Source organism: Bos grunniens, chromosome 27 (assembly GCF_055505025.1).
Source record: "Bos grunniens cultivar Pamir isolate PY7600 chromosome 27, Bosgru_T2T1.0, whole genome shotgun sequence".
NCBI lineage: Eukaryota > Metazoa > Chordata > Mammalia > Artiodactyla > Bovidae > Bos > Bos grunniens.
The window spans coordinates 25,663,225-25,679,484 of NC_141191.1; the positions used below are offsets into that span (position 1 = coordinate 25,663,225).

At 40.8% G+C, this 16,260-nt stretch overlaps 1 protein-coding gene across 5 annotated transcripts in view; it reads right to left on the reverse strand.

Moving 5' to 3' along the window:
- Positions 1-16,260, reverse strand: part of TRMT9B (tRNA methyltransferase 9B (putative)) — a 69,254-nt gene that overhangs the window by 2,810 nt on the left and 50,184 nt on the right. For 4 of the 5 annotated variants that reach the window (XM_086380740.1, XM_086380739.1, XM_086380742.1 and 1 more), the window contains 2 exons: positions 15,048-15,202; positions 6,336-6,509 (listed from right to left, as the gene is read on the reverse strand). In XM_086380740.1, coding sequence (XP_086236866.1) covers positions 6,336-6,509; positions 15,048-15,201 — 328 coding nt within the window. In that variant the 5' untranslated portion in view covers position 15,202. Of the gene's footprint in view, positions 1-6,335; positions 6,510-15,047; positions 15,279-16,260 lie in introns of all 5 variants that reach the window. The other variant, XM_086380743.1, reaches the window with a different exon arrangement.

Sequence of the window (16,260 nt, forward strand, 5' to 3'; positions counted from 1 at the left end):
CTTATTTCCTGCAGCTTGGGCAGATGGTAGAAATAGCACAGACCTGGTTTCAGGAGAAGCATAATTTTTAATTTTGTTTCCTATATCGGCAGACCCTGGAGATACTGTGGGTTTGCTTCCAGACCACTGGAATGAATAAAGTCACACGAATTCTTGGTTTCCCAGTGCATGTAAAAGTGATACTTACACTATACTGTAATCAGTTAAGTGTGCACTAGCATTATGCACTAAAAAACAATGTATGTACCTTAATTTAAAAATATTGCTAAAAACTGCTAACCATCACCTGAGCCTTCCGTAAGTCATAATCTTTTTGCAGCAGTACACCCAAGATCACAGGTCACCACGCAAAGATAATGATAATGAGAAAGTTGAAAACGTTACTAAAATGTGACACAGGGACCCAAAGTGAGCAAACGCTGTTGGCAGAACAGCGCCAATAGACAACAGGCTCAGTGCAAGGTTGCCCCAACCTTCCATTTGTAAAAACGCAGTGTCCGCAAAGTGCAACAAAATGAGATGCCTCTGCTTATTAGACAGCTGCTGCTGCTGCTGCTGCTAAGTCGCTGCAGTTATGTCCGACTCTGTGCGACCCCACAGACGGCAGCCCACCAGGCTTCACCGTCCCTGGGATTCTCCAGGCAAGAACACTGGAGTGGGTTGCCATCTCCTTCTCCAATGCATGACAGTGAAAAGTGAAAGTGAAGTCGCTCAGTCATGTCTGACTCTTAGTGACCCCATGGACTGCAGCCTACCAGGCTCCACTGTCCATGAGGTTATCCAGGCAAGAGTATTGGAGTGGGGTGCCATTGGCAACTAATCTTGGACACTTATGTAACTTCTCTGGACTCTGTCTCTTCATGTATAAGAAGACACCTAGAATAAACAATCTGTAAGGCCTCTTCCAGTTCTAAAATCCTGTGAATTTCATTAGCCAGAAGAACGACCAGTGTGAATTAATACAATTTGAAAGGGAGAGCTAACCCTAAGTTAGGTAAATGTTCCCTAGTAGAATTCTATGAAATAACTTGTTTTAATGAATGATTTGTACTTCTGAAGCATCACAAGATTGACACCACTGGTTGATTAATACAGTTGGTTAATAAGCAAGTGTAAGTAGAGAAAATGTTAAAAAAACATTTCTGTTTAGAAAATGCAAAGGTAAGCCATCCAACCTCCAAACCAAATGATTCCTTATAATTTTTAATAATATAATATGAAATTGTATTTACTTAAGAAAAAGCAACTTACCGGTCACTGTTTTACTTGCAGTTCTTTGCAAGTTAAAATGAGAGTCAAGTGGGATTGCCTGTATCTAGTCTTAGGGGGGTTATTAGATGCATTTTTATCAAACAGGATTTAGAAAGTACTAGTCTGTTATCTATGAGGTCACACAGAGTCAGACACGACTGAAGTGACTTAGCAGCAGCCACAGTCTGTGAGCTCCTAGAGTTTAATCACACTGTGTTAAGAAAAAACATCACATTATTTTTCCTCACACAAGCTTATCACTTATTTCAGGTAGGAAATTGGCTCTAAAGAGAGTCTGGACATTGCTGCTCAGATGTGAGTAGAGCGGCTGAAACAGCGCCTATAACCTTAGCATAATGCAGAGGTACAAATAAACCTCTTTAGTTTACACGGCACAGAGAGCTAGTAAATGTCTAAAGTGAGATTATTATATAGATAAAGCTGTCAAAGCAAGATTATCCAGGAGGCACACTTTGTGTTGTTCCCAATCAGGTTTGCTTTCCCATCAGCAGAGCACAAACCCTGGTTTCTCTTCCTATACCATGCAGGAACCTAGAGGCCCAAGGTTCAAATGCATTTAAGTTAGTTATTTACAGCTGTGCTGGGTCTTCGTTGCTGCATGGGTTTTTCTCTAGCTGTGGCCACTCTCTGGTCGCAGTGCGCAAGCCGCTTGTTGCAGTGGTCTTGTCGCAGAGCACAGGCTCCAGGCCTTGCGGCTTCAGCAGTTGCGACACACGGGCTCAGTAGTCGCAGCGCCCGGGCTCTAGAGCACAGACTCAGTAGTTGGGGCGCATGGGCTTAGTTCCCTGGCATGTCGGATCCTCCCAGATCAGGGATCAAACCTGTGTCTCCTGCACTGACAGGCGATTCTTTACACTGAGCCACCAGGGAGACCCTCAGATGCATTTAGAGAACAAGACACCAGTATATTTTGTCCTGGATCTAGCAGTGACCAGCTTTGTGATTGTTGACTGATCACTTTACTTCACTAGGTGTCAGGCTAGTGACAGTGAAGAATGAGCCCTTTGCAAAGGTCAGTTTGAAAGCTTACACTCTTTTTTTTTTTAATTTATTGATGTCTTTTTAAATTTTTGTTATTTTTTGGCCACACCATGCAGCAAGCAGGGCCTATGGGATCTTAGTTCCCCACCCAGGGCTCCAACCCAGGCCTCCTGCATTGGGAGTGCAGAATCTTAACCACTGGGCCACCAAGAAAGTCCCCCCCAGAGCTTACACTTCTTGAGTAGTGTCTTGGTCAATGAGCCAAAAGGGGGCAGAGAAGTCAGGATTGAGTCAGATTTAGGAGAGCACTGACATTCAGATCTGTGACTACTCCTGGTCGTTAATATCTCCCATATCTTGCACCTAATTCACCCTGAAACTTCCATGGGTGTGTTTTCTAAACATAGTTGATCCTTATCACCTGTGGATTCTGTATCCACAAATTTGCTCACTTGCTAAAATTTTTTTATAACTTCAGAAGTCTGTATGCTCAGCATTTTTGTGGTCATTCCTTGACGTGCATAGAACAACCCAAAAGTTGAGCTTCCCAAGGCACGTGTTCCCAGCTGGGGTCTGAGGAGGAGCTGATCCGTTCCTGTCTCAGCTCTCGTAGTGTCAACAAGTGTCCTTTTCACGGTCTATTTAGTGCCGTGTGTTTTGCATTTTTGTGTTTTTGTTCATGATTTCTCTGTTGATTAATTGATAAAAATATTGTGACCAGAGGCTCACAAGAACCTAATCCTGTGTTTCCCCTGGGAGCAATGGTTCGGTATTTGTTAATTCAGTGTTCACAGGACATTATAGAACATAACTTCTGTGAATAATTAGAATTGACTGTGTTTTTGTGTTTTGACTGTGAGAGGGGAAAAAACACCATTAAAATAGGATGATTTTAATACAGCAGTGTCTTTTTAGCAGACTTTATAGGCCTTCAACACTTTAGGATTCTTGGCTTCAGAAGTTTTGCTTTTAAGGAAGAATATCTTTACACTTTTCATTCCTTAATATTGCTTATGTGATAATCCATTTTAATACCATAATTTCACCCAGGAAATATCTGAATCTTTTATATATTTAACATATAATACTAAGTAACTTTTAAGCCAGATGTTTTAGAAAAAGAAAAACTTACAGTGCATATAAAATGTATTATACATGCCTATACACACATATTCTATTAAGAAACATTGTAAATAAGTGGGACTTAAAGATGTATTTATATGAATTAGCAATGTCAGGAAACTGTGTTGAATTTTAAAGAATAGAGAAGTCCCTTGTTGTTTAAAAATCATAATTTAAAGGCAAAAGTAGCACTTGGTGTATGTTTCCTGTAGGATAGGGTGTTGATTGAACACATGGGTAGGTCGAATTCAGTGACTGGATTCCAGAATCATATGAGGTTACACATAGTCATCTTAAAAGTCCTGTTATATCTTGGTATTTTATGATGTATTGTTATTTAATTTTTCAGGTGTGTCTCATTTGACTATAAGTATTCGGAATCCATGGGTTTAGTAGGGTATGGTCATGCCACCTGAAGAACTAGAAACTGCAGAGAGGTCAGAGAAGTGCTTGCTCTGCTTTTGTTTACTTCAGTTGTAGAATTTCTACGGCCAGCAACCTACAACAGGCTGTGCTGCTGAACCTATAAAGTCTATAAAGGCCTATAAAGTCTGCTAAAAAGACATTACTGTATTAAAATCATCCTATTTTAATGATGCTTTTTTCTCCTCTCACAGTCAAAACACAAGAATACAATCAATTCTAATTATTCACAGAAATTATGTTCTATAATGTCCTGTGAACACTGAACTAACAAATACAGAACCATTGCTCCCAGGGGAAACACAGTAGAAGCAGAATTTTACAACCTCAGCACTATTGGCATTTTTATTTATTTATTTTTATTTTTATTTTTTTATTGGCATTTTTAAACAAGCTGGATAATTCTTTATTGCAAGGCAGTGGGGACCAAGTAGACAACAGTTGAACATAACAACGCTCAGTTGTGACAACCAAAAATCCCTCCAAACGTTGACAAATATCCCCTGAGAGTGGGGTACAATATAATCTCAAGTTGAGACCCACTGGCATGAAAAGTTGGTTTACCCCATTTCAATATATGGACAAATTTTTATAAAAATTTTATCATCCTATTCTAAAAGTAAGTAGAAAGACTGTTTCTTTTTGTTATCTGTCAGTAAAACATAAGGAATGTCTAATTGGGTTTGATGCTTACCCTCTCGTATTATTATTAAGAGACATGGAAAATATATATTTATATATTTAAAAATAGTAAAAATATATTTCTTCATGTTAAGCAAGAAATGCCAACATACAGCATTCTAAATAGGGAAGTAAATCTATGTGGACATAGGAGAGACAGTTTAGTGAAATTTCTCCTAGTTCTAAATGTAAAAACTAACTGGAAAATGACCACAGTTCATAAAAACACATGCTGGGTTTCCACTGAAGGAAGCGTTTTTCACTGGAAGATGGCAGCCAGCTGTTCTCATCTCATCTTCGGGCAGGAGACTTCAGCTGGATGAAAAGAAGGACTCAACAATGTACAACATGGAGCATTTTCTGAAAGAGCAGAGTTGGTCAGTAGTCCCACACCCCAGCGGTGGTTCAGCAGCACAGCATATTTGTAGGTTGCTGGCAGTAGAAATTCTACAACTAAAGTAAACAAAAGAAGAGCAAGCACTTCTCTGACCTTGCTGCAGTTTCTAGTTCTTCAGGTGGCATGACCAGACCAAAAACTTTCTTCCTACTGAAGATTCAGAGGACAGTGTAGTGTTTCTTGGTTCAACAAGAATCCCTTCTCTTAATTCTTACAACCAAATGGAGTTAACAGTTTCAAAAGCAGAGAAGTAGGGCTGTCAAAGAGCAGGTTTCCATGACAACCATCTCTTGCCAGTCCTAACTGGTTCCAAGGTCATGACATCCAGGTCTGCATCCCCTCACTTTGCAGATATACAGTTCCCAATTAGTGTGAATAAGTTGATTTCTTGTTTATTTCAGGAGAGAGAAAATAGTCGTATTCTATATGTTTATTAATATCTAGCAGTTTTGTATAGACTCACCTTGCTTTGATAAAGCTTGTTATATTCAAATATGTTAATTATTTTAAAAGTGTGTTGGAGGAAATAATTTGCCTTGCACGAGATTTCTCACTTTGAAAAAGAATTTGCCATGATATTCCCTTACATAGCATGATTCTCTAGCATATTTAAATATGACTAACATACTAGGTTTCAGGAATACATGTATTGGGTAAAATGAGCCTTGTGCTCAGTCACTCAGTTGTGTCCGACTCTTTGCGACCCCATGGACTGTCAGGCTCCTCTGTCCATGGGATTTTCCAGGCAAGAATCCTGAAGTGGGTTGCCATTTCCTCTTCTAGGAAAATGAGCCTTATCTGTACATATCTCAGGCATGGATTTTTGCTGTTTCTTTTCATTTTTGGCATGTGTATTTTATGGGCACACTTGTTGGGAGAATATGACAGGTGTATTCCCTAGATTTTTGAATGATCTCTGACAGTGAGAGAACGAGGGGGCAATGTAACTCCAGTGCAGTCTGGGACCAGGTGGGGCTGTCTTCCCCAGAGACTTCTGTACCATGAGTGGCAGGTTGGTGACATCCTTCCAGTGACAGTCAGTGCGTTACTCTTAGAATATTCTGCTAGTAAAGGCCACACTTGTGGGCTGAAAAAAGTAGTATGACTTCTAGAGATCTAATTCACGTTGTAAGAAGCTGGCTTCATTTCAGTAGAGCAAAGTACTGTTTTCAATGAGTACAAGCCTAATAGTTTGTCATTCATAAGTGGAAGAAACTGGAATGAGTCGTCCAAAAGAGGAAAGCAACAGTTTGAGGGTTAAACTAGATAAAAGAATCTCATGTACCACTGTAAGGACACTTGAAATTAAATAATTCAGTTGAAATGCTTTTTTAAAAATTAGATAAAATGAATTACATGGATCTTTCTGCAAAGCATGGCTGTTGAGTTGTGAGAGTGTCCTCAACCAGGTAGCGTTATTCTCACGGTGAAGAGCGACCCTGTGATGGGGTTGCCTTACCGCCTATGGAGATGATGGCATCGAAGCCCTGATCCCTGAAGGGGAGGTTAAGGTTGTCACACACCATGACTTCACAGCCTCTGCTCCGGGCAATCTCGACCAGTGGTGCACAGTAGTCACAGCCCAGGGTATGTACCTGGCTGTTCACTTTCAGATACTTTCCAGTCCCACAACCTGTAAGGGAAAAATCTGTGTTACATGCTATCCTTAGTGGAAAATGCAGTACTGTCGGTTACTTTGTCTTGCTGCTGCTGCTGCTAAGTCGCTTCAGTCGTGTCCAACTCTGTGCGACCCTCTGGACTGCGGCCCACCAGATTCCTCCGCCCATGGGATTTTCTAGGCAAGGGTGCTGGAGTGGGGTGCCATTGCCTTCTCCATACTTTGTCTTAGGGAATAGCCATAACTTTGATACAGGCCAACCTTGGAGATATTTCGGGTTCCATTCCCGACCATGGCTTTAAAGCAAGTGTTGCAATAAAGTGAGTCATGCGACATTTTTTTGGCCTCTTGGTGCATTTAGAAATGGTGTTTACACTGTAGTCTTTTCAGCGTGCAGCAGCATTAAGTCTACAAAAACCATGTACATACCTCATTTTTAAAATAGTGTATTGCTGAAAAATGTTCACCATCATCTGAGCCTTCAGCAAGTCATAAATGTTTCTTCTGGTGGAGGCTTTGAAATACAGGGAGAATCACCACAATGTGACAGAGAGACACAAAGTGAGCAAATGCTCTTGGAAAAATGGCGCCAGTAGACTCGCTCAAGGCCAGGTTGCCACAAACCTTCAGTTGGTGCCAAACACAATACAGTATCTGGGAAGTGCAATAAAATGAGGTCTGCCTCACTGACCAAGACAGAACCCAGCATGGACTGAAGGTGCACACAAGCGAAAAGCCTCAGAGAGCAGGACATGTTAGTACATAGAGAAAAGGAAATGGAAGTGGGAAAAGGAAACATTATTTATTGACTATTTAATAAGGTCATGTCCATAGGGGTTTCTTAACATGACAGCAAGAAACATCAGCTGGCCCCCAGCAGATAGTAATAGTTCCTAGTATTATTATTTAAATATAATTAAATATTAATATATAATATTATTAATAATATTATTAATAATAGTAGTGCTATTATTATTCATCCTATTATTAATAATAATAGTTCCCTAGTATTCTAGTGATAGGGTCCAGTCTCTTTATAAGTTACTTTCACATACATTTTTCTCTAGATTTATGTGTTCTGGGCATTTAGTCTTGTGTTATCGAAACTTCTTACCACTTGCCACTATGTAACAACTTTTCAACTTCTATAACAAATTATAAAATAAGTTATACAATGGAATGGGCCTTTCAGAAATTTAAAATTTGAATGAAAAAAGGGTTTCAGTATCTTTTTATCCAATCTGTTGTCAGTGCTAGCTCTTGTAAGTTTATTTTTAAAAGAACTTCTTTGTTCACTTATGGCTGTGCTGGCTCTTGGTCACTGAGCGCGGGCTTTCTCCAGTTGCGGAGAGTGGGGGCCAGTCTTCGTTGCCCTGCGCTGGCCTCTCGCTTGCTGGCTTCTCTCGTGGCAGCTCCCGGGCTCTAGAGCACCGGCTCAGCGCTGATGGCTTGCCCTGCGGCATGTGGGGTCCTCCTGGACCAAGGATCAAACCTGCATCCCCTGCGCTGGCAGGCAGATTCTCCACCACTGGACCACCAGGGAAGTCCTCTAACAAAGAACCATTTTTTTCTTAGACCAGTTTTGACATTCGCTTTCCGGTGGCAGAGACCCAGATAATTCAGGGTTAACACAGCACATAGATTTAGATCAGTCAGATTTCCCTGATACTATCCTGAAGAAGCTAGTGACATAAAGAAATGGTCATCTTGAAACAAAACCTTCCGTGGTCTAGTGCCTAGTACTCTGTTCTAGTGCAGACATATCATCTATTTCTTTTTTCAGAAATATTTAAAGATCTCATAAGCTCATTAGAGCTTATATCCCTGCCTACTGGCATTGGCTGTAGATTTTTTTGCCTAAAAGATAGCTACCACTATTCAAAGATGATTCCGTTGCTGCTTTTGAAATACATCACAACACTCTTTGATGATAACTCCTAAATAGGAGCTATTCAAAATTATATGAGACACTAAAAACATAATTAAGATTCGCCAATGCCAGCTGAGACAGTGGAGAGCTTGTGAATAAAAAATAAGATTTCCAACTTTATTGTTTCAGTGTAAATGATTGAGGTCTTAGAAATGTTTTAGATCTCATAGCCATACTCCCTAAGAATGCTTTTGAGAAAAAGGATCCAATATGTGAGAGCAATCATGGGGAAAATATAACCCATAAAGTATTTTAAAATTGAAATCCAAAGCATTTCAAAGATAATGCTCGTATTTTAAGAAAAATAATCTTGTAAATTTTTCTGCTGTTTTGAACTGGCTCAGGGGATACATTTAGAAAAATAAAAGGGGAAATTACTTCCAAGATACTAATAAAAACAGCTTCATGGAATGTGAGAGCTAGAGGGATGTGTTCAGAGAGCATCTGGTAGCAATGAGGAAACTGAGGTCTTCTTAAATCTTATCATCTCCTGAAGTGTTTCCAGTGCCCCTGATGCCCTTGATCTATCCCATATTCATTTCTTGGTGTGTGTGGGGGGGATGCTGTGTTCTTCTGCTTGCAGGGATCTTAGTTCCCTGACCAGAATTGAACCCTGAGCACCGAGTCCTAATCACTGGACTACCAGGGAATTCCCTCATGTTCATTTCTAACAGCATTCTTCTTTTTTGTTGTTGTTATGAATACCTTTTCTCTTTTAAATTGAATTGCTTTACAATGTGTTAGTTTCTGCTGTACAACGAAGTGACTCAGCTATAAGTATACACATATCCCCTCCTTCCTGGACCTCCCTCCAACCCCAAGCCTCTCGGTCATCACAGGGCACTGAGCTGAGCTCCCTGGGATATCCAGCAGCTTCCCACTAGCTCTCTATTTTACACATCATAGTGTATGTGGGTCTGTGCTGCCCTCCCAATTCGTCCAACATGGCATTCATTTTTAAGGATAGTAATGGGACTCCTGAATACAGCGTAATTATCTGTTTCCTAAGTGCAGACATGGAGGTGCTAGAGAGGGGAGATTTTATCCTAATGAGGAAATGAAGAATACTGCCAAGCCTAGTCACCCCATTATCTTAAACAAACAAGAAGTAAATCAGAACACTTTTGATTTGGCAGCTCCTGTACACAGCAGTCATGCTCCTTTACAAAATCTCATTAAATGATAACCTCCTGCAGAGCGACAATAGCAGGTGTCTGCGTGCTTCCGTCCCCCTCTATTCCGTATTCTGCACCACAGTAGAGCTAAGGAAGAAAACAGATAATTGCCTCAGTTCAGCAAGATGTTTTGGCCCATGGTGAGTAAGTACTTGCTAGAAATAATTAATCTGAATGTTCCCGCCGAAGTTTGCAGAAAGAGCTACATTTTTTAAATTGAAGTGTTTTTTTTTTTTTTTTCTTTTTGGCTAAGACCTTCTCTGAAAGAGAATTCTCTTTTCCTTTGGGAAAAGGAAGAATACAGCCTATTTATTTCTCCTAAACCTTTAGAAGTCAGAGATGAGGGAATATGTTTTGCTCTGTAGGCATGGTGCCTGCCCCTTAGTAGGAACTCTAAATTTTTATTGACTCAGAGAAGAAATGGTAATTAGAGAATGACTTAGCAAAATAAGTCTGACCACAGAATATGGGAAAAATAATTGAGAGTTAAAAGGCAAAGAGGAACTTTGATTATTGAAAATTAGTTTTAGTTTATGTACACATAAGTGTACAAAAATAAAAATTTCAATCCTGTTAGGATAGTTGTCTCTGATGTCAGGTAAAAAGGTCACCTTGCTCAGAAAGGAGTATAGCTCTAGTCTTTATTTTGCTTCTAAACTAATAAAAGTAAAGATTTTAACCCAAAGAACACCCACCATGTACCATGTTCTTTTTAAATATTATAGTCTATTCATAATTTATCAGTTTAAGACTTTGTTGAGTTGAGAGAAATACGAGTTTTATATATAAGGATAAAGTGTTGGAGAAGACTCCTGAGAGTCCCTTGGACTGCAAGGAGATCCAACCAGTCCATTCTGAAGGAGATCAGCCCTGGGATTCCTTTGGAAGGAATGATGCTAAAGCTGGAACTCCAGTACTTTGGCCACCTCATGTGAAGAGCTGACTCATTGGAAAAGACTCTGATGCTGGGAGGGACTGGGGGCAGGAGAAGGGGACGACAGAGGATGAGATGGCTGGATGGCATCACTGACTCGATGGACGTGAGTCTGAGTGAACTCTGGGAGTTGGTGATGGACGGGGACGCCTGGCATGCTGTGATTCATGGGGTCGCAAAGAGTCGGACACGACTGAGTGACAACTGAACTGAACTGAAGGTTATACTAAAAGGGATTGGTTAGCCAAATATGGTTTTGTTTTATTTATTTTTTATTGGAAAACAGATGATTTGCAATGTTGTGTTAGTTTCAGGTGTACAGCGAAGTGAATCAGTTATACATATACATATATCCCCTCTTCTTTTTAGATTCTTTCCCATATCAATTATTACAGATTATTGAGTAGAGCTCCCTGTGCTCTACTCAGCAGGTTCTTATTAGTTCTCTATTTTGTATATAGTAGGGTGCATATGTCAGTCCCAGTCTCCCAGTTTATCCCTGGCATGTACCCTCTTCTAATGGCCTTAAGTTAGTAGCCCATTTCAGGAAAAGGTTGCCTTCATTGTACAAGCCACAGTATTTCCTGAGGGTACTTTCATTTCTGCTGTCTTTGAATCTTCAGCGCTCTTTATATTTAGACACAGTTGCTCTCCCTTCATTCCTGATCCCTCCCTGAAGACATAGTTCCCATCAGGAATCGTCATCACACACCTCAGCAGATCAGCTTCTCTGGGGAACAGGGTGATGTGCTTAATAAAATTTAGCCAATAAACAGTTGCACCACTAAAATAGCATAGCAGGTAGAGAATGCCAGTGTGGGCAACTGGAGCCCAGTTACCTTGCATGCTTGTTACCTATGCAAAGTTTTATTAATCATCAATACTGGAGTGGGTAGCCTATCCCTTCTCCAGCGGATCTTCCCGATCCAGGAATCGAACCGGGGTCTCCTGCATTGCCAGTGGATTCTTTACCAACTGAGCTGTGAGGGAAGCCCAAATCATTAATTACAAATTGCTAATCTAAATACCAGTCAAACTAGCCAACATAGACTTGATTTTTTTAACTAAGTGGAAAACCTAGAAAGAAAAAGTATTTCCTTTGGAGGATAGTTCTGTTGTTCTATGGGCTTCCCTGGTGGCTCAGTGGTAAAGAATCCACCTGCAATGTGAGAGACACAAGCTCAATCCCTGGGTTGGGAAGATCCCCTGGAGTAGGACATGGCAACCCATTCCAGTATTCTTGATTGGAGAATCCCATGGACAGAGGAGCCTGGAGGGCAACAATCCATTGTGTCACAAAGAGCCGGACACAACTGAGTGACTAACAGTATTGTTCTCCTTCCTTTTCTCTACTAATGCCTTTGGATTCTTTCCTTTTTATTGATTTTTCTTAATTTCAATTTTATTTTTAAACTTATCTTTCGTTGTGTAATTAAAATAATCCTACTATTGAGTAGTAAAAAACTATAAATAACATAAAAGTCAGAAGATACAGATGAGTAAAATAACATTTGGATTTCTAAGCGCAGTGGTAAAGAATCTGCCAGCCAGTGCAGGAGACACAATAGACACAGTTTCGATCCCTGGGCTGGGAAGACACCCTGGAGGAGGAAATGGCAACCTGCTCCAGTATTCTTGCCTGGAAAATTCCATGGACAGAGGAGTCTGATGGGCTACTGTCCATGGGGTCACAAAGAATCAGACAGGACTGAGCTACTGAGCACACAAAATAACATTTACTAAATTGATTTGCACAGGGATCCTTAAAGATTATTATTTGTGCTGTAATTCGTAGTAGCAAAATGTAGCAAACAACATACATGTCTGTTCGTGTGGTGTTATTAGCATAGAAAGCTACGCAACTTTCATACTCAATAGCTATATAAGAACAAACGCTATGCTGTGCTGTGCTCAGTCGCGTCCAACTCTTTGCAACCCTTTGGACTGTACTCTGCTAGGCTCCTCTGTCCGTGGGATTCTCCAGGCAAGAATACTGGAGTGGATTGCCATTCCCTTTTCCTGGGGACCTTCCTGACTCAGGGATCAAACCCACATCTCCTATGTCTCCTACATTCCAGGGGGATTCTTTTGATCTCAATATACAAAAAGAGACAAAAGCAAGCTGTATAGCAGTCTGTATAACATACTAATTTGTATAATTGAAAAAGGTAAGTCTACCCAGGCACACACTTACATGCACAAATATGCTTATATTTATGTGAAGTATCTCAAGATTAAACGAGAACCTAAGAGCATAGTGCCTCTGATGTGGATTACTTGGTGCTGGGAGCTGCGATGGGAAGATAATTCTTACTATACATTTTTATGTACCTTTGTTACTAAGCCATTTAAGTGGATTACCTATCAAAAAAATTTAAGCGATTTGTATTCCCCTAATATTCAAACTGTTTACTCATATGGTTTCATCATTGGGAGTTATTGATCTTTTTCATATTGACTCTGAAGAAGGTTCTGTTGGTTAAGAAAATTACTTTTTTTCCTATCAGATATGTTACACTTAGTTTTACCTAGTTTGATTTTGGTTTTTTACTTCCCTTATATTTATGTCTAGATTTTTGCCTTGTAGAACCTTTTACATTTTATGCAGTCAAAAATACCAAATGCAGCCAATCTTCCTTACTCACAGACTCAGTATTTGCATGCCCATCTATTTGCTAACGTTCTTTTGGAATGCCAGAGCCTGTACTGACAGTGCATGAGTGTCTTTAAACAGAAACACACGTGAAACAAGATTAGGTGTTGATCAGTTGACAAAAATATTGTGACCACAGGCTCATAGGAACCTAATCCTGTATTTCCCCTTGGGGCGCCAATTCAGTGTTCACTAATTCTGGGTTCACAGGAGCTTTATAGAATCTGACTTCTGTAGATAACGACAATCAATTGTATTTTCTTTCATGGTTTCTGACTTGTTTTGTGTCATGCATGGAGAGGCCTTTTGCTTTTGAGAATATTTTAAAAAATAACATAGTCATCCTCTAGCCCTTTAATCACTTTATTTTCTTATATTTAAATCTTTGCTCCATTTGGAATTTTTGATGTAAGATATAATCAGGCTTCCCTGGTAGCTCAGACAGTAAAGAATCTGCCAGCAATGTAGGAGATCCAGGTTCAATCCCTGCATTGGGAAGATCCCCCAATTATTATCCCCCAATTATTGGAAAATCCCCCATGGAATTTGTCCAATTCCATGGACAAAAAGGCCTGGTGGGCTGCGGTCCATGGGATCGCAAAAAGTCAGACACGACTGAACAACTAACACGCACTTTTTTTCATGAGAAAGTAGCATATACATTCTGTTGTTTCCAAACCTTTTCATCCCAATTGATTTAAGATCCTGGTACTTTGCTTATATTATGAGTGGTAAGAGTTCCAAACCCACAGCATCTTCTGAAACCAGTTTTGTTTTTTTTAAGTTAACAAAATAGAGATATTTTTAAAGATTCTCCACTTCTACATGACATGTACCCCTTCTTCAAATTCTGCCCTGCTCACACCATCTTTAACAAGCTGAAAGCCCTGGGCACATCTATTTCTCTTACCAGCATTTTGATTGAATGTCAAATTAAACAGAACTTGTGACTCCAGACTTAGGATTCATACAGGTCCTGTGTGCGTGCAGTTGCTAGAGAGCAGATTTAGGTGGGAATGCTTCCAGTGGGATCATACCTTGTCTTAAAACTTAATCTGAGCTCTCCTGGGCTGTGGCTACCACTTCTAGATTCCAAAACATACTGAGCCGAAAACTTCCCAGCAAATCAGGGATTATGAAGATATGATCCAATTCATGTTCTAATAATAAAGCACCTACAGAATAGTTAAGGGAAAGAATTCCTGAGATTCATAAGAGGTGATAGGGCTTCTTGAGTGTATGTTAGTCACTCAGTTGTGTCCAACTCTTTGTGACCCTGTGGACTGTAGCCCTCCAGGCTCCTCTGTCCATGGGATTTCCCAGGCAAGGATACTGGAGTGGATAGCCACTCCCTTCTCCAGGGGATCTGCCTGACCCAGGGGTCGAACCCAGGTCTCCTGCTTTGCAGGCAGATTCTTAACTGTCTGAGCTACCAGGGATGCCAGGTAGAACCTCTTTTATATACACAATTCTGGCTCTTCTGTAGAAGGCATGGGAGCCCCTCAAGGTGAGCCACCAAAACACTGTACTCACAAATGTGAAGGAATCTACATTTAAAGTGGTCAGATTCACAAGCGGCCATTTCATTCCAGGCAGATTCAGCCAAGGTCAGGTTGATTTTGTGAAAGGATACGCACAAAGGCTCTGAGAAGACCACCTCTGTCTAAATGTTAATTCGGGGAACTTTTCTACTTTCTTGTGAGACCTCATGAATTTCTGCTATAAAGTGAATATTCTAGGTGCTAACGTGCCAAGGACACGGTTTCAGACTTCCAGTTAGAACAGAGATGAAAAATGAATCTGAAAAGGAAAGGCACGATGGAGTATATATACATCAGACTGCGTGGCCCCGCCAGGTTACCTATGTCAGCGATGAGACTGCCTGGCTTCTGCTCCTGGAGGAACTGGCGGACGCGGGGCCAGGCTTTGCTCTGCAGGTCGCTGAAGTAGGGCGCGGTGCTCTCGTACACATCATGCACGTGCTGCTTCTCCAGCTGGGCGGCTGCATGGTCCATCCTGGGGAGAGCGGGGCCATGCCAGGGGATGCGGTTCAGAGCGGGCACCGGAAATGGCTGACGGAGATGCAGGTTTCCTAAAATGGGAACTTAACGACTGCCAGGGTTATGCTGTTTTTATCTTTTCTTTTTCTTTTTTTTTTAAATATTTACTTTTTAATTGAAGGGTAACTGCTTGACAGAATTGTGTTGGTTTCTGCCAAACATCAACATGAATCAATCAGAGGTATACATATGTCCCCTCCCTCTCTTACAAACTGCAAAGAACACAGCCTTCACCGGAACCTCACTAGCGTTGTTGAAAGACTAGCAGATGCATCGCTCTTAGCTGTACAACTTCAGAAAACAGTCATTTGGGAATGAGCTAACTGTAATGTGTTTCTGTGCAAGATGAGTCCTTAATTTTGGAAACATGTACAAAGGTCTTAGCAGTGGTTCACTTTGGATAAAGCTCTTCTCTTGGATGCTAAAGAGACAAAAATTTTATAGCATGCATTTTGCAACTCCAGGCCAATCACAAAGCCCGATTGATTCTACCTTTTGAATGTCTTTGGATTCCAACCATTTTCTTTACATCCTACTGATTCTTAGAAAAGACCTCATTTCTTGTTTCAGTTACTTCAACCACCTGTAAATGGGTTTTTTTTTTTTTTTTTTTTTTTTGTCCCTTCAGTCTCTTTGCTTCAGTTATGCCACAACTGTTTTTCTAAAAACATAAAACTGTGCTGCTCCCTATCTTGCTGCTGCTGCTGGTAAGTCGCGTCAGTCGTGTCCAACTCTGTGTGACCCCATAGACTGCAGCCCACCAGGCTCCCCCGTCCCTGGGATTCTCCAGGCAAGAACACTGGAGTGGGTTGCCATTTCCCTCTCCAATGCGTGAAAGTGAAGTCACTCAGTCGTGTCCAACTCTTTGCGATCCCATGGACTGTAGCCTACCAGGCTCCTCCCATGGGATTTTCCAGGCAAGAGTACTGGAGTGGGTTGCCATTGCTCCCTATCTTAGACTTCTTCAAAGGCATTTTATCACTTGTCTGCTCAAGGCCGGGTGTCTCAGGAGGG